The sequence below is a fragment of the Centroberyx affinis genome, unplaced genomic scaffold (assembly GCF_046629955.1).
Source record: "Centroberyx affinis isolate AG114_WGS23_722 - 3 ecotype Tasmania unplaced genomic scaffold, CSIRO-AGI_Caff_v1 ptg004590l_1, whole genome shotgun sequence".
In the NCBI taxonomy this organism is placed as follows: domain Eukaryota; kingdom Metazoa; phylum Chordata; class Actinopteri; order Beryciformes; family Berycidae; genus Centroberyx; species Centroberyx affinis.
Window position 1 is genome coordinate 336,899 of NW_027282208.1, and position 20,894 is coordinate 357,792.

General features: G+C 39.8%; 2 protein-coding genes across 2 annotated transcripts; both read right to left on the minus strand.

Annotated features, from left to right (window-relative positions):
* Window positions 1–6,421: 6,421 nt before the first annotated feature.
* On the minus strand, window positions 6,422–11,579 carry LOC139665450 (monocyte chemotactic protein 1B-like). The gene is made up of 4 exons (XM_071544459.1): window positions 11,411–11,579; window positions 9,453–9,576; window positions 7,988–8,102; window positions 6,422–6,987 (listed from the first exon to the last, which is right to left on the minus strand). The coding sequence occupies exons 1-4, from the start codon at window positions 11,472–11,474 to the stop codon at window positions 6,955–6,957; spliced, it is 336 nt and encodes a 111-aa protein (XP_071400560.1). The 5' UTR covers window positions 11,475–11,579; the 3' UTR covers window positions 6,422–6,954.
* Window positions 11,580–18,143: 6,564 nt separating this feature from the next.
* LOC139665449 (C-C motif chemokine 19-like) lies at window positions 18,144–20,537 on the minus strand. The gene is made up of 4 exons (XM_071544458.1): window positions 20,413–20,537; window positions 19,517–19,631; window positions 19,221–19,334; window positions 18,144–18,796 (listed from the first exon to the last, which is right to left on the minus strand). The coding sequence occupies exons 1-3, from the start codon at window positions 20,471–20,473 to the stop codon at window positions 19,226–19,228; spliced, it is 285 nt and encodes a 94-aa protein (XP_071400559.1). The 5' UTR covers window positions 20,474–20,537; the 3' UTR covers window positions 18,144–18,796; window positions 19,221–19,225.
* Window positions 20,538–20,894: the final 357 nt, after the last annotated feature.

The window sequence follows — 20,894 nt, forward strand, 5'->3', positions numbered from 1 at the left end:
TCACTTACTAGATGGAATCAGTGTACATGAAAGAAAACATGTTGATATTATTATACTACCAATATTTACTGGTTGGAGTCAAGTGTGTTTCTGCCACCAGATGGGGCTATTGTTTTAGGGAGAGATGTATCAACTGTGAGTTCACTATAAAAAGTCAATATTCAGGCAATGATGCACAACAGCAGTTTAGAGCAATGCAGATGGGAAGTGTTGCTATCATTTATGACCAATAGTATTTTTTCTCTCCACTTTTTTCTAAATATCATTACGCTCACTTTATACTATTTGCCATTCCTCATCACTACTTAAGACAGTGGTTCTCAACGTGGGGTCCGGGGACCACCAGGGGTCCTTGAGGGGGTTCCAGGGGGTCCCCAGCAAATTAATGAAGTGTTAAACTTCACCATTATTTCATTTACAAGAAGTTAACACAGTTAGAGAATGTAGAAGAATGACTGTTCTGATCATAGTTTCTCTGTTATCTCTTTACCTGCAATGCAGACTCATAGAACTCTGGAGAAAATCATATCAGTATCATAACAATAAGAATATTCTCAGATGTGGGTCCAAGAGACAAAATCTTATGTGGGGTCCGTTGCCCTGATGTGGACTAAATTAGGGGTCCTTGATATGAAAAAGTTTGAGAATCACTGACTTAAGACACTCTGGTCCATTAACATTGCCTCAAAATGTGACCCGTGCATTAAGGTCCAGTTGAGTTCAAGGCTTGACACCAGGTGGGTTACAGTTAACAATAAGCATGTTTAATTCAAGCTTGTCTTACCTAATCATAGTCAAGTCTGGGGCATGATCTGACTGTTGAAAGGCTTTTGAAATTTAGATTCAGAAAAGCTGGTAGACAGGATGGGGAAATAAAAACTGGCTAAATTCTGGTGAATTTTGGCCGTGGCTGGTAAGTTCACCTGCTCCAGAGGGTGCTTCAACCAGCTGTGAGCAAGTGCAGCCAAAAATACAAAATCTAGAAAACACTGGAGAGGTGCAACTCGTGCTCTCAGTACAACCAACTTTGTTTATTCAGCTTCAAAGAAATCATGGTTAAAAAAGTCATTAACATTTCGGCCCATGGCAAGGCCTTAGTCAGAACACATGTCGGTATTGGAATGGACAGACTATATAACCTCTTGATTAATTAGAGGCAGCTGAACCTAATCAGCAGAGGAGGCCAAGATTTCCTTCCTGATTCTAGGAATCCTGGGAAATGGAGTAGAGACAAGCAACATACAAATAAAATCCTACAACTACATACAGGCAACTAACAGAACAGTGTATTAAAGTAAACGGCAAGTTAAGGAGAGGATCATTTGTCCATATTGAACAAAAAAAATAAAGAAATACACTGTAGTCTTTCCCCAAATTCATACCTTTGGGTGTATCTGAGTATGTATCCAATATGTTGCTCTAGTCTTATGTTGTTTCTCAATATCACCTCCACAGTTATTATGCTTTATCTGTTCAATCCCAGTTGGCCTGCTGTACCATCAGCCACTTTGGCAGGTAATCAACCATCATTTGCAGATTCCTTTCTCTAAAATCAATTTGGCTGGTGGAAGAGTAAAGGTAAAAGGTGAAATTTGGAATCCATCCATCGCTGTGACAGATGGATAAAAACATTTTGTCCACCGGGAAGGGAACAAAAAGTGTCCTACCCTGAGGAACACCAGCATTAATCAGCCTTTTTATTCGAATAACTTTTTCAGAATCGTTACAAAATAAAATTTGATCACTAAACTGGCTCACTATAGGAGACATTTACATCATTGTTTTGATCCTACATCAGCAGTTGCTTGAATACCAGGGTTACTGTTCAGTGGCTCTGCTGACCACAGGGATCCCTGAGGAGGTTCCAGGGGTCTCCCAGCAAAATGAGGATTCGTTTTCAATTCATTAGAAATTATCCCAGTTAAAGAATGTAGAAGAATGTTTTTTTTAAGATTATTTTTTCCTTTATTTTGATAGTTGACTGTAGAGATAGAAGGAAAGAGAGAGAGGGGGATGACATGTGGCAAAGGTCCAACCAGATTCAAACCTTATGCACCTTAGCTGACTGAGCCAACAGGACGCCCCAAGAATGAGTTTCACTCTCACAGCTACTATCCCCCCATGTACAGCACAGACAGTTATACGTCTGGGGAAAAAAACGGGTGTCTGTGGCCTAATGTGTGTCTATTTGAAGACCCTTAACATGAAAAAGTTCAAAAAGCCCTGTTATAATGGATATGACCACAATGGCTGTGTGGTACAAATGCAGCATATTGCTTGAACTCAGTGTAACAGTGATAACGTTTCTATGTGAATCTCCCATGCAGAGGGGTGAAACCAGATCTTGACAGGCTTCATTACTGTTGGTTTCCAAACCTCAATGACGTGAAATATACAGTATTTGCATAAATGAGCGCATTTTGAGGATCTCATTCACAAGAAACTCATCCCCCCCCCCCGCACACACACACACACACACACACACACATCTTTCCAATTCCAGAAGGTGTGTCAAATTCCCTGTTATCAGTGAGTGAGTTGAAGGATTTGGCAATATGGGACATGTCATGTTGTTTTGACTTGAGATAAAGGTGATAATGATAATGTGAAGGCGCCTAGTCTCACCTCTTACCTCACACCTGTGCTTTCTTCCTTTGTAGTCCTATGAACTCCCTCACCTCCATTGTCATTACTAAGCGTCAATCTTACTGTCGACAAAGGTCCTGTCTACCTGTCACCTAACCTCTTATTTTCTTTCATTTCCTAGCACTTCCCTCACTCAGATAATGACGGGGTCACAGGAAATTTGTGACGACACCGTGCCTCTGATCCCTACACTCATTACGATCGGTGGCTTGTAATTTGGCTATTCGTAATTCGCTGCGGACGAGAGCGTCACCTAAATGCCTAACATGTAGCCTAAAGCTGAAATGTAATCCTTTATTTATCCAGGAAGTTCATTTGAGGTTTCAAGGGTGAATGATTGGCTAGATTTGGGAGTAACCGGATAAACAGGTCAGTAGGTGTGGTGGTAGCCTGGTGAGAGAAGAGAATTCAGTTCATTTCCCAAAGGTCACGGGTTTGAATCCTGAACTGACCGGGGAAATCTGAGCAGGGAAAGTGAATGAGAAATCCACAGGTGCCTTTAAGCAAGGCACTTAAGCCCCCGCATTTGCTCCAATCCAGTGGAGCTACTCAGGTGCCAACAGCAGAAGACTGTGGTTATACTGGGCAGCTCCCAGGTGTGAATGGTGTAACTGGAAAAGAGCACTCAGGCTCAGCAAACCTTTCCTGGATAAATAAAGGTTAGCTGTTTTGTGTGGACTGGTCTTGGTTGTAAAGCAAATTTACCTTGGCAATGTGCCTCGACTGTATTACAACAGTCATGCAACAAGTGTGGTGAAATCACTTCTCGCTTAACTGCTTCAACTCCAGTTGGACCTCTATAATTTATACTCCTACTTATACTTATTATTACTGAATGACAAACTATAACCTTTTAATTTACATTGCATGACACACTGGCTTTCTCAATGTGTATGTTCTGAATGTGTCCTCTGATTTATGTATTTCTCTGTGTGTGTGTGTGTGTGTGTGTGTGTCTTTGACCTCAATTTCCTCTTCTCCCTTTTCACTCTTCCAGGAGTGGATTGTCCCTGCCATCAACCACTTAAGCCTTTTTACCACTTATCACATGAGTTTCTATTACAGAGGAAACCCTTCACCCAACAGAAAACAAGAAGCAATCAAACAATAGCAAACTGACAATTACCCCGTTCTTGGTGGAAATGTACTTTACATGCTCTCTGTCTTTCCCTCACACACAAAGACACACATAATACATTAAAATACATAAAAATACACAGACATGCATTTGAACACATACAAATTATATAAAAAGATAAAAAGATAAAGATAATATCTGCAAAAGATGCAAATAGTAGTTTCTAGTGCTTGATCTGAAAGATCAATTAAAAAGCCCTAGAAGACAAGAGAGTTTTTAGCTTTCAAAGAGACTAAGGTTGGGGCTCATCTCCAACTGTTAAATGCACAGAAGCCCATGCAGTCCCCAAATTAACAAGCAATGATCATCTAGATACAGTACCACAATGTTCAGTGTAATGACTTTGCATGTTTTGGCCACTGTCATATCTAAAGATCTGCCTCCAAATAGGAGAAGGTTCCTGTTCCTGTGAATTTCTTTCCCTAACAGGGGATTTCCATTTGCTGATGCAAGTATGGGCTACAATCACAAGCTCTTGCTGTGCCAGTACCGATACTGGTTGGTGCTTTATTAGCTACTTTACATCAGTTTGAGATTTTAAAGGGTCTATGTGTAATTTCTGGCCATTCAGCGTTGTCAATGAAACAACACTCCGCCCTCCGTAGAGCGAGACCATCATCAGCATGGTGGGCAGATTGAACTGTTTCACAATCAACAACGACACAATCAACAAGTTACCGCATTTTTTTTTTTGTTCGATGGATGCTTGTCGTGATCAGGATCCTGACATCGCCACGATTCCTGTTGTCTGTGGATTTTTGGAACATATCGAGGATAAGGAGTCGTTATTTTGTGTGTGAAGAAACTCCATTTCCCCGGCGCATGAATGGGCCAGGTTAAAATTCAAGCTGTTTTTTAGATTATATACATGCCGAATTTACCAGAACACCCTACCGATTTCTAATAAAGTCTCAAATTATATTTTCCGATTTGTGTTTTTTACCGATAAGCAAGGCCAAATCAAATCAGCAGATTTTTGAACAGACTTTGGTGTGGTAGGAGGGCCTTCAGCCTCGGCCCCCTCCTGTGTATTTGAATGCAGAAAGTCACTTTGTTTCACTCACTACCTTTCGGGAACTGCTGCTGATCTTTACTAGTCATATTATGCTTCAGTAAATATTACACATTTAACCTTTAAAGGAATACAAGTTTTTGGGAGATTGACCCGTTGACCAGCTTTCCTGTTAAGTGATGAAAACATAACCAAAGTAATTCATGTGTCCCCAGTCATTCAATCCATGCTCCATGCTAACACTTCAGCATACACTATATTGAGTGATGAAACATCAAAGAAAGGAACTGTTGATTGCTTGTGCAGTGCTCTTTTCGAGGGCTTGTTTGCGCCACAAATTGATAGTGAACATTTTGCTAGTGAAATTGCTTAGTGAATAAGATGAAAACTCTGAGGCAAAAAAAAAATGCACAAATTGCCTTTGCAAGATCTATCTCAGTGAAACTGGACCACAAAGTTTTCACATGGGTATTCCTGTTTTTCTTTATGAGAAATTGATAGCAACCTAGTGATAGCTTTTGGTATCAATAGTAATACACATTATCGGGAACTGAAAAAAATCACATGACCACCATTCCATTTACTTCCAAAAGCTGTAGTTATAGTAAGAATAACAAGGACTAACAGGAAACTCCAGCTTCTCGAAAACAAAAAGAGTCAATAAGCACCTTGGGATCCTTCACAAAAAAAATCCTTGAAAAGCCCCTGCACAACGGATAATCATGGAAATACCTTAAACTTCATGAACCCTTCATGATGGGAAGGAACCTTTAAGGAACCTTCTCGGTTTCCCCTTTGGTTCCAGTCTGAAGAACCCCTAAAGGTTCCTCTAAGCCCTTTTGTTTTTTAGATTGTGGATTCAAACTTTTCAGATGTTATGGAGTGTCATTTCGGTTCATTTGGGCGGGTGAGAACGATGCCACTGAAACTCGAGTGTGCACCAAATAACCGCACCAAGACGCCTGGAAATGTTTATCTCTGTACCAAGCAAACTGGTACAGAGAGTGTGATCTGAACGTAATCTGAACCAACTAGGAAAAACCCAAAAAATACAGTTTATGTTGTAGGTTGTTTGACCGTTGTTCCATATGTCACCTATATGTTCCATGTTGACACCTGATAGATAGCAGTTCCTCATGCTTGGAAAGCCTAGCATAACAAATGAAGTGACGGCAAACCGCAGCCATATTCATCTTCATGTGTTTTTAACTGGTACGATCACCAGAGAAGGTTAATTACAGAAAAAAGTACAGACAAGTCTATCGTGCTTTGCTAAAATTACGGGGACTGGATTTGTTTTGATGCCACCCGCTACCCCGCTGTCAAAACCTCTAACTTCTAACAGATTACCAAAACTCTGTCCAATAAACAAACTATTTGTGAGTCCATGTGACTTTTGCTTACAACCCCTGATTCACATGTAATTGAGCAGTTTGAACATAAACAAATCAAATACAAAAACGCAACCAAGTAAACTTTTCCACTATGGTTTGGACCAAAGAAAACAAACTGTAGGTGTGATCACACCCTCAGGCTCTATGTTCCAGAGAAACTTGACTATCATTTACCCAATCCCAATTCTAAAAGATTTATATATGAATTTCATCAACAAAGAACAATAGATATGTCCAGGATTGGGAAACACACTTTATTTGAAAAATAGCAAACAATCAAAGAAATCAATGGAACAAAGGAAATAGGTCTGCCTGAGGGATTAGAAACATCCAAGTTGTTCAGAGTTGGTATGCTTCACACTCACTTACACACCACACACACACACACACACACACACACACACATGCATGCACGCACGCACGCACACACATTCATACATTCACATTGATGGCAATATTGTATTCTACCCTTAGACATTTTCTTACACAATCCTCAATATTCTGCAATACAAACTCTACAAAAAATATAAAAATCCATCAACATCATTCATTTGATCTCTATTCAAAATAGCATAATAGCATCGACTGGATGAACTACACAAACAAAAAAAAGAGAGAGAGTGCTTTAGCAAGAGGAGGAATCAGCACTTTCTTTTAGTTTGATCCACCCCCTCCCTTCCCAGACTTGGACTATTCCGTTCCGGCTCTTTGATTGTTGTGGCCATGGCAACGCAGGGATGGAGGGGTGACGCATCAATTTCACTTTACTTTGGCTGCACTCCCTCGCAGCGTTTTCCCTGCAAACACACAGACAGACAGGTCAGACACTAAAGTCAATACATCACGACTGCATACTGAAGTTCCAACCTAAGAAAGAGACCTAAGAGAGTTCCTTTACAGGTTCTATGTGTAACATTTAACTAACACTGCAGTCTATTCACACTTTGGCTTCTGTACAAACTCATGAGTCAGAGCCCATGGCTGCTTTTGTGGTTTCACAGTTCAGTGACTGCTGTACTTCTCAGCTTCTCTATGATTTAGGTAACCATCAAACAACAACCATGACTAATTTGTCTCACCATGTGAACATATCTACATGGAGGTTTCCTGCTCATTTTACAGTTTCAAAATTCTATACCTTTTCCTTAATTTCTAGACTTTAGATTTAGAGTAGATTTGATGATTTTGGTCGGGGTGCCGTATGTTGTAAGATACTTGCAGGTCAAAATGATAATCAGCTAGGTCACTACACTCTGGCAGAGGATGATTCATCATAACAGCAAATATTATAACATGTGAAATGAAAATATGTAGTCATTACACTTTTCCATAATTTTTGCCAATGTTAAAATTTTATTCAAATTGCTCTCTACTGCCCCCAACAGCACATATTGGCAGAAGAAGTTTGTGGGAACAACAGGTAACTGAGCTGGAAAAGTAAATATTTGATTGAAATAAATGCTGCTTGGTGGACCATATGTATGTTGAATTTACCAATGGACACTAATGATTAAAAAAAATGGTCTTAATTTATGTGCTGCAAGGTTACTATCCTTGCAATAAGCAAGGCAAGGTCAATCTTCCAGATCTCACCATGGAGTTTGATGTGATGTTTTCTCCCATACAAAGACAGAGAGGGAACTCACAACCATTGCCAATCCATTTTAAAATTTGACATTTTATTGGAATATGTGCTAATTCTGATGAGAAATGTAACATTTAACCATATTTTGGCATAGAGTTTAACATGATGCACTTTGGAGGGGCAATGCACCGGAATAGCAGAAGAAAAGCTACCTTGTACTTCATTTTCTCGCAGTGTTTCTTCAGTTTATTCACATGGGTCATCAGTTTGCCGACCCACTGGCTGTTGGCGGCTGCACAAATATGTCTTCCCTTTCTGGTCTCAAAACTGCAAGGTAACCACATCATCAAAGTGCAGGTGAGAATCAGATGTTGATAGGAGTAACTCACAGGTTAAACCAGGACTTCAATCACTTAATCACAAATTACATTCAATGGAGCAGCTACATCTCTTTCACCTGAATAACATCCACTATATGTAGACCAGGGTTTGAACTGAGAGTGGGGTGTGGTGGGGAGGCTGAGGAGGGGGATGAGGGCGGGATAAGAGACAAGAGTCCACCCATAAAAAAGGGATATCTAAAAGTGTGGGTCTGATGTCACGTTATCGGATAAAACCCAAATTTCTGAGAGAATACAGCATACTGTATAAATCTTGGTAAGCGTTCCAGATTTCTGATTTTCGCTGAACGCAGCATAAACCTCTGACATAACGTGATGAACAAACGCACAAATTCTCGTGCGACAGAGTACATCTCTGCAGAAGACCTCCCTATTTAGTGAATAACTTCAGTAAGTACTTTCATCATAAAAACTTCCACTTCCACTGGTCTCTTCACTGATTTACATTTTTTACTTTTTACTTCTAAAAGTAGTTTGCGAGCTACCAAAGCTAACTGCTATACACCAACTGGGAATGTAAAAGGCTAAACATAAGCTTCTATGACTAGAAAAATTAATTGGCTTTTTTGTCTGTAGCCTCAGATAATCTCCTTTATAATTCATTGAGTGTTTCATGACAGGCAACTGCCACTCCTCCCACCCCACCGTCTTTCTGGGTGGGACCCCCTAAAGGTGTGGTCACATTAGCATAAACGTACATGGAAATTTGCTTCACTTCCCATTGATGTCAGTTGAAAACCACGCGAAGGATAAATAAAAACAATGGCTTTTGGTTGCCAATCAATTTTGCACTTTGCCTTTGCAGAGTTCAGATTTGTGAATTTGCACAGCAACACAGCAGAAACATTTGTTTGACTGTGTTGACCTGAAGAAAAAAATCCAACATGGATGAATTATATATAGATGGTACATTCTTGGTTTTCCTGTTTTTCCTGTTGTAATATGTAGTTGACACATCGCTAACCACGTAGCATAGTATCAGAGTCGATTGATTGCTACTTAGCTACATAAACTTGCTAACCAAATAGCATAGAATCGGATCCGGAGTCGCTAGTTAGCTATTTAACCAGCTACTAAACCATGAATAAAGATTGCTGCGAGGTTGTTCACAAAGTGTATTTTATACCGCAATGAGCAAAGAGAAATCTTGGGGCGAATTCAGACGTGACCGCCCCTTAAGACTTGAGACTCAGTTCAAACCCTGATGTAAACATGGACCGATTTCTGTTAACCAGTGACATCATCTTCCATCTCTATTAACCAACGGTAAACTTACATCACTGCATCAAGCGAGCAGCCTTGTCCGCTGATCTGGCGTTGGTAGTTTATGACAAACTTTTTGTCAACTGGAACATCACCGACCATCAGACAGCAGTCCCTGGGTATCTCGGCCACTGTCACTAAGAGACAGAAAGGACATCAGTTCAGTTTAGTTCAGTTCAATTCCATCCAAAACTTTATTTTCCTGGATTTTACTTAGAAAACACCAAATTAAAACACATAACAAGTCACCACAAAATATAAGGAAAAAATCAGTTGATAAGACAAGAGACTGAGGTAACAGCTTGGCACAGTGCAATGAAGAGCCACTCAGTACTGCACAGAACAGAAATGTAATATTCAGGCACAGGATTCTACATCATTCGTCTTGCTGTGTGTGTTTGTGGTTTGTTCGCTTTCTTCGGGGTGTTCAAAAGCTGAAATTTGGTATGATGCCAAAGTACAACAAGCATTTGAACATTGAGGTTTTAAAGCAGAAACAGAATACACCTCTCTGTATTCAGGGATAAAGACAATCCTCACAGCGTAAGTGTTGAGTTACGGAAGATTGATTTGGACTGGCTTGTTTTGAACAGAGTCCTTCTGTTCCAGTGGATTATAAGGGATTGCATAAAACAAAGAGAGCTGCTGCTTGAGAAATCTTCATTTCCTCTTTGAATCTAATCTTCATTAGTGAATTTGAAGGATGGGACCAGATAAAAGCTAAGATAGAGGCAGATAAAAGACAATTCCTTGCTTATGGTCAACCCTAACCCTAACAATTGTAAAAAGCATTTAACTCATCCAAAAGTCTTATGTATCCAGTGAAAATTTCAATAATAAGTATTTATAAAATCACCTACACATATAGCCATTGTAGACATTTTTTTTTTTTTTACATTTTGTGTGCTGAGCCACTGCTGCATTTCTGACTCCATCCCCAAGACGAATTTGTTTTTTTATTTTGTTGTCGTTATCATGACACTTAATGATGCAGTGGGTGGCCCAAAGTGTCAAGTGCGGCAAATACATGCAAACCCATTCACTTTCCTTTAGTATTATTGCTGACATAACATATATTACTGAGTTCATGTTGTCTTTGGCACGAGACAGGGAATTCCACTGGCTCGAGTTAACCTTTAACTTTACTACAGTACAAAGCACAAACCGAGGACAGGGAATACCCGCAAGACTCACTGTTTGATACCAGCTTTCTCTCTCTCTCTCTGCCTCTCTCTGTCTCTCCCACACACACACACACACACACAAACACTTGACCTACACACACAGCTGTTTGTTTTCAGACATGTTTTGCCTGATGGTAGGACAATGAGGAATGGTAAGAAGGACATCTCTCTCTCTCTCTCTCTCTCTCTCTCTCTCTCTCTGTCAATCTGTCTGTGTGTCTGTTGTGTCCTAATCATATCAGAGCCTATATCTAGCTTGCTTCTGCATTGCAAACTGCTGCTCAGCTACAACACAGAATATGTTATTTAAAGGCATTGTAAGGTGGATTTCAAGGCACAAGGCCACTCAAAGTACAGAGAGACTTGAGACAGAACCACCTGAAAGCTAAATTCTCACTCAATTATGTGAGAATCCACAGATTTTTCAAAACAACCCTGATTGTGAATACAGCATTTAGAAAGATTTTTAACGGTAAATATAGTCCCATTACTGAATTCCCACTTTCCCGCATGCTTGCTAAACTACTGCTGCCTTTTGGACCGATTCCCAAGATAAATAGTTTGGATAAATTAGGTTCTCTGTTCTCTCTCTTCTCAAGTTACAGGGACTGATCTGGCATCTAGTCAAGTTTTGTTATGCAATATAGCAATTTGATTCTACACTGTAACACTCAAGTATTAAATATCTACACAACTAATACTTAGGAGAGATGCAGAGTACATGAAGCACGATTATTGAAATTCTTCAGATGGATTTGAGCATGGCTGGACATCAGAGAGAACTCACCTGTACAGCACCAGGAGAAGAAGAGGATGCAGAAGAAGAGCTTCGCATCACACCAGGGAGCCATGGCTGGTCGCTGTCACTGATGAAGGCTGCTGAGAGTCTGTGATGATGCCTCTAAGAGCTGGAGGTGTGCCGGTTACGCAATAACTAGCCTGTTTCCCTCTTCAGCATCTACAAGGCATGTGAGGTGAGGCCGCCTCTGTCACACATATTTAAGCACATTGCCGAGTTTCACTTTTACTCTTGAGTCCTCCTGGTCCCTCCTCCTGCTGTGGCCCCCCCCGGTCACTCCACTCAGGACAGAGAAGTCACTTCTTATCTTCTTTCATGACCTGAAATACTCGACACGTCAAAACAAACTTCAAATCCCCCGCCTAACCGAATCACATCCCCTTCTCTACTTACTTTGTACCTTTTCTCCTCAGCTCTTGTTTGCATTCCCAGCACTTCTCAAACTTGCATGACCCTTCGAGGGTCTCAGGTAGGGCTGGGCAATACATCGTATAATATCGATATTGTGATATACATATAGAGACTAGATATCGCCTGGGATTTTGGTTTTGGAGCTTAATATTGTGAAATAACTTAAATGTTACTTCTTCAGGCTGCGTTACAGTAAAGTGACACAATTTTTGAACTTATCAGCCTGTTCTGGCTCAGTAAAATGAACAATGACCGGCTTTACCTGCTCATCATATCCAAATTACTTATTATTGATGATCATTACTAAAATTTTCTTGTGTGTAAATATCTTATGAAAGCACAAATACTCATCCCCAAAATTTTGTCACGTTATTGATATCGAGGTATTCAGTCTAAAAATATGTCAGTCTTTTCCACTCGCTGTGCGATCGTTGGCTTCAGGAGACTTGGATTATGCTGCAAGAGCTGTATGGAGTAATTTTATGGATATTTTCTGTACTTTTTCTGCTCTTTTCAGAACTCTAAAGATCGGTCCTTAACGTCTTCAGCTGTTTTGGAGAACGCTGCTACGAAGTCGTGCCGGGAAGCTTCGGGGTTGTTTTATGGACTAACAAACTTCCCCAGAGTTTCAATTGGCATGGGGGGGAGTAGATAATGACTGAATTTTCATTTTTGGGTGGACTATTCCTTTAAGTAATGTTGTTATACATGTTTGTTAATGCCAATGCATTGTCTAAATTGAAAACCTAACTCTTCATGTATTACTTAAACATATCCTGGCATTAACTAAAGTGAGTAAGTCCCAACAAGCATTATCTAACACGAATTAATGCAGTTGCTTATTGTGCATTTAATATGAACTCATCTTCGTTAATGTCACTGTTCATGCTTAATTCAGTAAACCCATTAGTTAACATTATTAACAAACATGTATAATAACATTAACGAATGCAATTGTTCATGTGCATTTAACATTAACAAATCTTTGTTAACGTTATTTATGTTCAATTCATGTTAGTAAATGCATTAGTTAACATTAGTCTACTGTTGTCTTCATTACAGTAAAAATGTAATGTGAATGTAAACTTTGCATTGTGGCAAAGCCTGACATGAACTAGATTTTATGTGTGCTTTGGCGACATTTTGGAATTTCTGTGGATAAATCTTCGCTAACCAGTCCGGTCTGTTGAGGAAATGGATCCTCAACAGATCGGGGTCGACCTGAGGGGGAAAGCTGGGGAACAGCAGCCCATCATTCCCATGTTTTTCACTGATTTCTTGAAAGTCCCATGTGGAAATACCATCACCATCCATGTTCAGTGTGAATGAATCTGCCAGCAGAGCTCTTTATCAGCCCTAAAGAAACAATTGTCTTTCTACTATTTCAGTCAAACTTCTTAACAGTGGTGGAAAGAGTACTGAGACATTTTACTGAAGAACAGATGTAGCAGATGTAGACATCTGCTTAACTACTGCTGCACTTTGGCTCAGTCACAAGGAGAAATTGACGCATTTTGTATCTGTCAGAAGAATAGAAAGCACTGCTAACTAACTGGTTGAGAAACACTAGAACTTTCCCTTGCAAAATTTCCTTGTAGTTTCTTTATTAATGTGGGATGAATGCAGGATGAATGCATGAAGGATGACTTCTACAATGGCTGCCAGTGGAGAGGACCTGTCAGTCAGTGCATCAGAAAATGAATCAATAAATGTATTTGTAAATGTTTTTTTGTACTGTAAATGACTAATCTCAGTGTGTTCTTACATGCAACTCATAAACCTGTCAAGTAAAATTTTGAGTAAATACAAAAAAATATCTTAGCTATTCAAGTATACAGTAACTAGAGTAGTTATATTTACTTACTTTCCTCCTCAGCCTGTCTGTATCATTAATGACAATCGTGTTGATAATTCAAGTATCAAAGTATTGCCAAAGTATTGTAAGTGCACAATAATATTTTGTAATTACTTAATGAAAAACTGGCACTTTTGAGGTGTAACAACCCAATGTAAGTAAACAATTGCATTTGCCCACATTGTAGTTACGCTGTTCACATATTCACATGTAAAATGGGTGAGTGACCTTTTGCTGGGAAAACAGATACCACTGAATTCACATTAAATGTTTGTGGAAAACCGCTTTCTCTTCCTCAGTTTACCACAACAGAGGAAGTTAACGTCTGATTTGTCGTGAGATTATATCACCCTATTGACGTAAAATTAAGCAATGTTTGATTTGTACTCACGAGGAAGATAGTAAAGTGAAAGATTTAATATTATTATTCCCGTAGCATAATGGGCAAATATTGTCATGTCAGCAGGGAACTGGAGCTGTGAAGTAGTTAGATAACGTAAAGTGCATATGGTACAAAGCTACAGCTCAAGTTTCATTTTCTTGTAAACCACTCTTGGATGTTTGCCATATGTTGTTTGGGTTATTTCCCTCTGGGATTTTCCCTGCTGAAGCAATTACAGGAAAAGAAAAGAGGATAGACCTGAAATATGACTGGCATGAATCCAGACAGCAGTGCAGCAGTAGACGGCTGCAGCCTGGTGTTAGAGAAGCGAGCCTGTCGCCAGGGTTTCGTACATATGAACCCTGGTCTGGCAGGAAAAGACATGCTTTCGCTTCCATCAGAAACTACCATTGAAGCGGCGTGATTTTGACCCCACCGACTACAGTGGTGTTGCTCAGAGGCCACCAGTTGATGACTGTGGTTGTACTGAGCAGATCCCACTGCAACATGTTCTCATGTAACCGTTCGTATAATATCTTATAAATTTATGCACCCGTGATTCATACCATACCTACCTACACATGGCCAGTCGCATGATCACTGCACCAAAACAACTCCGGTTTAAAGAGCAACTAAACCCCAAACCCAAATCTATGTAAAGCCTGACATCTGATGGTAAAAAGCATGCTAATGAAATTGTCATCTGCTATTGGCTGATCTTTGGTGCCAGGTGATGTCACCTTCTGTAGAGTACAACCATATACTGTAAAAACAGATGGACGTAGTGAGTGTGACGTCACCCATAGGTTTCTGGAGGGCCGCTTTAAAGCATGGAGATTGTGTTCACGGTCGCCGCCATGTTGACATTTTTTGGAGCCGAAGCAGCCAAAGCGAGGCCGAGGGTTTTCTGCAGAGCCGCAGCTCCGCCTACTAATTGGTCCGTCAATCACTAGGAAAACAACCAATGCATTATATCCTGTTAATGACACACTTATTATTTTGAAAATCGGCATAAGGAAACACATTAAAAGAAATTAGCTACTGAGGCCATAACCTCTTGTTGAAAAAATGTATTGACTTTATATTTTTGGTGAGAAGTTGGGTTGTGGTCCCACTGACTTGCATGGAGTTGGGCGGTTTGGAGTCTTTTTGAAGCCTTTAGCCGTTAGAGGAACTGCTGCTGCCACTTCTGCATCGGCTTCAAAATTCACCCGTGGCTTTGGCTGCTTGAGTACAACAGGTGGTTACATCAAAGATCAGCCATCAGTTGGCCATTTCAGTAGCATGCTTTTTACCATTAAATGTCAGGCTTTACAAAGATTTGGGTTTGGGTTTAGTTCCTCTTTAACGTTAAACAACTAAAACAACTCGGTTAAGATTAGAGTCAGGTTTTGGTCATGCTTAAATATCATATGAAATTAGGGCGCATTACTTTTCATAACTATAACTATGAATTTTATATGATATGAGGCTGAATACGATGCAGGATATTGCTGAAAAATAGCATACGTGCAACTCTTCCCTGGGTAAATAAAGTTGAAAACGAATCCTGAGGGAGTTGTGCTTTCTGTTTGGGTGGTCTGTGGAGACCTCTCATAGTCCCAGATGCATTGTGGGAAACTCCACAGGATGCTAATGGAACGTTGGAGCCTCAGACAACCTTGAGACACTGGTGTTGTTACTGGCAGGAAGACTCCTTTTTACATTCACACAAAAAATAGCACAGTTTGTCAGTGTGTCCTAGTGTTGAGAGATACTGTCCTGTAACATGAAGGTAACACGGGAACAGAATAAATTCAACTTACAGTACTGAGAACAAATATTTATTAGTAAAACCAATGCGTTTAACTAATAATTTTAATAACAGCCAAATGAGAGGATGTGGTCGTGTGACTAACCAAAAGCCCACCAACTGGTAATCAGCAAGATATAGAAGTTCAGCAAAAAATAGTAGATAGTTAGTAATCTATTGGTTGTTATTTCTATTGCCTCTTATTCTATTGGTTGATTTTAGTTTGTCTTATGTATATATAAAGGCTTTTAGATGCATTGTTTTACAAACCTGGATCAAGGCCACAAGATGAAACGTGTTGGTTTTACTAATAAATATTGTTCTCAGTATTGGAAGTGAGACACTGAAGCCCTGTCTGCTCACTCATTATCAGCTTAAAATGTAAAAATGTTACAGTGTGTATAGCGCAGGTGGTTTAGTTAGGGATCTGGAAGACATTCTGTATTTGTTACATTTTAGACATTTAGCTGTTGCTGTTATCCAGAGCAACTTATAATGAGTGTAGGACAGTAAACACTTTTGTTTTCGTTTGTCATTGTGAACACTCCCAGAAATTTCAGCTCAGAAAACTTTATATTGGATTTTCAGCTAAACTTCAGTCAGATTCCAGCTGGCTCCGACAGCATACAGCTGATTTCAATAAAACATCAACTTCTCCAACTGGTTTGCATGTTATTTTTTGTTTTGTGGTTATTTTCCAACTTTTAGCACATTAAAAGCAGAAAAAAAGCAGACTGCTGGACTCCTAATATAACTGCCAGTAAGATGATGTAAAGACCCAGAGCTTGTCTAGGCTTCATCCAGAGTGAGTTGTAATGAGTCAGGAGGGTGGCTTGGGGAGTGTGGAGAGATTTGAACGTGGGAACCTCAGTTTACAAGAAAGCTTCTCTAATCGCTGGACCATCTGTCCTCCTCTGACGCCTGGCTTCACCTGATGATCTCTTGTTGAATGAAATCCAGCTTGTCAGCTTGGTTGGTTATAATAAAGTTATATAGAGTCTGGCTAGACACCTTGAAGCCTCCAATCGGGGCATTTAGCTGACACTCTTATCTAAAGCAACTTTAAAAGAGCGAGAAGTCTGCGGTCTTACTGACAGACACACTGCTGATAACAGAAACCATACTGGCAGCCAGAGGATGGCTTTGGTTTCTGGTAATCAGTCCTGCTCTCTGGACCACATGACTTTTTTGAAGTCCACAACCTGATAACACATTGTTGAATGAAATCCACCATGTCAGCTGGTTGAAACAGCAGCAGCTCACTAATAAACAGATAGACGCTTTGATATGAAGCCTCAGAACATTTCTACACACTTCACAATGTGCATGTGATAACATCTACTGAAAAGAGTCCCACTATGTCAGCTGGGTTCAATGCCAAGACTAGGAAAGCAGCTGTGATTGACGAGTTTAAACCTCTTCCACAGTCCTCGGATCAGTTCATATATCTGATGTAATATTTTATCCATTTGTACAAATCATTGCACACTCATTTAAGTAAAGTTTTGCAAGACACAAATAGAGAGATATTTGTTTGTGGATAGTAAAACACATTTAAAAAATACACTACCTACTACTTGAAAATACAAGCACCAACCAAAATAAACCAAATAAATGGGGAAATGAAACTGAACACTAAAACAAAAAAGCACCACACAAAAACCACATAACAAAATAAAAGCAAAAAGACAATTCCAAAGAACGAATACTAAAGGGGAACTAAACAAATGCAACAACCAAAAAAAAAAAAAAAAAAAACTGAAACCCAAAACAAAACATTTTTGCCTCTATTAGATCAAAGTGGAGAGAGACAGAAAAGATTGGGAGAGAGAGGGTGAGGACATGTGACAAAGACCACAGACCCACCAGGACGCCCCGAATGTAAATATCTTTAAACAAATCTGTCATTACTAACAGGCATGTAAAACATTTCCAGAAATAAAGACTCACATACCTTTATATTCTATTTACAGTTAAACAAATTATCCTCATCATCCTGGTTTCAGTGGAGAGTTTTAGTGTCACATGGTGATCTAAACGTTTCAGAGGCTTTTCCATTTGCAATGTTTGTAGATATTGACGTAAAGTTTCCTTGTATTTTGAGTTTTAATGGGTATATCCAAAATTAAAATGGTTAAAAACATGTCACAGATTGGGTATCGAACTTGCCCTAAAAAGTTTGTAATTTATATATATTTATTTGTATTTTCAGTAAACCTGAGACTTGTGCAGAGAATGTGCTCATATGTGGTGTTTCTTTTTTTTAAAGAAAAAAGACTGCTTTTAGTGGTTAAAAATCAATATCAAACTTTATTTATAAAAGAAATTCTTGACAATAGTTTTTTTTAAATGTTCACACATGCTTATCAACGTCATCAATGTCATCACTGAAAACATGTTCATAAAAGATTATATACATAGCTTAACAGACATCATTTTGTGGATGCTTCTGTCTAAAGCACCTACAGTACCATGAGTAAAAACATTTTAATGTGGGTGACCCCATGGGATTCAAACCCCCAACTCCAATAGTGCCAGACTTCACCCATTAAACAACACAGGCTCATATGAAGAAACGACTTTTACCCAACAGTCACAACAAATAAAAAGACAACACAGTCAAAACTGTACATTCCCCCTGTCCCTGAATTCACTAGCATGAAGACACACACATATACAATATATATATAGAATATCATCATATACTGTACATGATGAAGTGATGATGCCCAATGCTCTTAACAGGTCTGGTCTCAAACAGTAAGGACGTTCTACAGTACAAAATGGGCTTTCTCAGACTTTAGAGAGCAGCCATTCTGAGACTCTTCACTAAACCACACAGTGATGAATTCAGTGGCTGCTTCTGCTCTTGGTTTAAGTGTGGTCCTCCCTCAGTCCACTCCATCTCTGTTTTCAATCTGCGGTTCTCCACTCCTGTAAGCAAGGAATTCAGAAGGGAGGACAGTTGTTAGCTACAAAACTACAAATTCAGGGGGCGTTTTAAACTTCAAAGATACAAAAAAAAAATAAAAAAATAAGTGAAGACAGAGCTGGATTTTGAGCAAAAGCAGCAACACTTAAACACTCTTAAGCAGGGAATCTGCTGGTGGAAGGTGGTTTATCGTTAAAGGATTCGGAAGAAGAAATTCCATAGTAGGCTAAAAGGTAAATGGGCTTTTGAGGAACCTTTAGGGGTTCTTCAGATTTCAGAAGGTCCCTTGAATAATCCCTTCATAATGAATTCATGAACACTTTACCCCTGTGGTGCTTACTGGCCGGAACCCATGATGCAGCCCCCTCCTCTTTTTTTTTTTTAGAGTTCAACAAATTGGGATTAATATGAATTAATCTTTAATACCTCATTTAGTGCTGCCCTTTTTTGGTCTTCTGCATATGATCGATGATTGCTTTCACCCATCTGCTCAGGCTGGGGTGGGGGGTGCACAGTCTCCTTCCATTCTTTGTAATGAGCCTGAAAAGGTAGAAGACAGACAATTGAGACTAAGCTGCAGATTACAGAGTTGAAAAAAAAAAAAAGAACATTTCTCTGCTCCCATTACCCTTACTGCTTTGCAAACTATAGGCCCGAGGAAAGTGTGAATCGTCTCAAAAGTGAAAATAATGTGAATGTTGGATGCGCGGTTTGCGACTTACACGGTGGCGCTGATGTCACATCCGAGGCCAGCTTCCTGAATGATGTAGGACTCAATTTTGCTGCGAGGAAACGGCTTGTCGGTGACGCTCAGGCAGCAGTCAGCAGGGATCTCCGCTGCAGGACGGACGGAGAGACAAAGTGATCAGACACAGGAGATCGGTCACAAAAGGTAGAGAGGAAAGGCAGGTAGGTAGACTGATCGGTGAAATTCTGTGAAAATCTCTTATGCGTGTCTAGTGAGAGGTAAAATCCACACAAATTCTCATCATCAAGAAGTATTTACATTCTCTACACAGGCACTGCCTCATGAAGACACATTTTTACGAGAAATGGGTCTTCACATGAGGCAGTGCCTGTGTAGAGAATGTAAATTCCCATTTTACAAGAAATCCCTTTGAGAGTCGCCTGCACTTCCTTCCTCAGAGATAGAGTTTACAACCTGGAGGCCAAAGACCTCTGGGCTTAGAGTTAGCAATTTGGAAGAGATTCTACGTCCTCTAATAGTTTCACTTGCTCTCTGCTCGTTGCATATCGCTGTTGTCATGTGAAAACCTTGCAACTCCAATTTTGATGAATTTCACATATGAAGGATCGTTCATCTATGGATTGAGAAAATTCGGTAACTCTTGGGCTTATGAAACCCTTTCAAAGCTGCATCAAGCTGACATCAAACTCTGTTTTTCTTAGTTTTTCTTCGTTTACATTTTTGAGATACAAGTTTTTTACCTGACAGTGATGATATGCCATGACAAGCTGATTTTTAACGTGGAGTTATCCAATGTATATACGCACCATGACTCTTTTTGACATTTTACTACTAGTGTTGGGTGTGCATGTCAGTTTACATACGGTGTGTGTGTGTGTGTGTGTGTGTGTGTGTGTGTGTGTCCCTTACCTGCTGCAAACCCGATGCAGATGACTGCCAGCAAAAGGAGAAGTGCCACTCGGGATGCCATGCTTCTTTTCTCTGAGCTTTGCCCCAGGCTGCTTGCTTCTGCGAGTCTCTTCAGGAGAGTGAAGATGCTGCTGTGAGACGAGAGGTGCGCTGCAGGTGTATTTATACCGAACAGGTGTGAAACTGAAAGTGTTTCTGACTTTCACTCTTATTGAAAATAGGTGAAAGTTGGTATCTCTCCAGTAAACCAAACCCACCTGCCTGCAGGCCAATTATCTTTTCATCCCTCCTTTCTTTTCTCTTACTTTCCCGACACCTTCTTTCTGTCATTCCAGATCTATTCCCCTGAGGCAATCTGCATCAACTTTCTTCTTTCCCACTATTTTTTTTCTCATTTTCCCACCACGTTCAAATATACATACCACACTCCATACATTCCACACATGCATACTGTACCATACTGTGCATTAATTACAATGAGT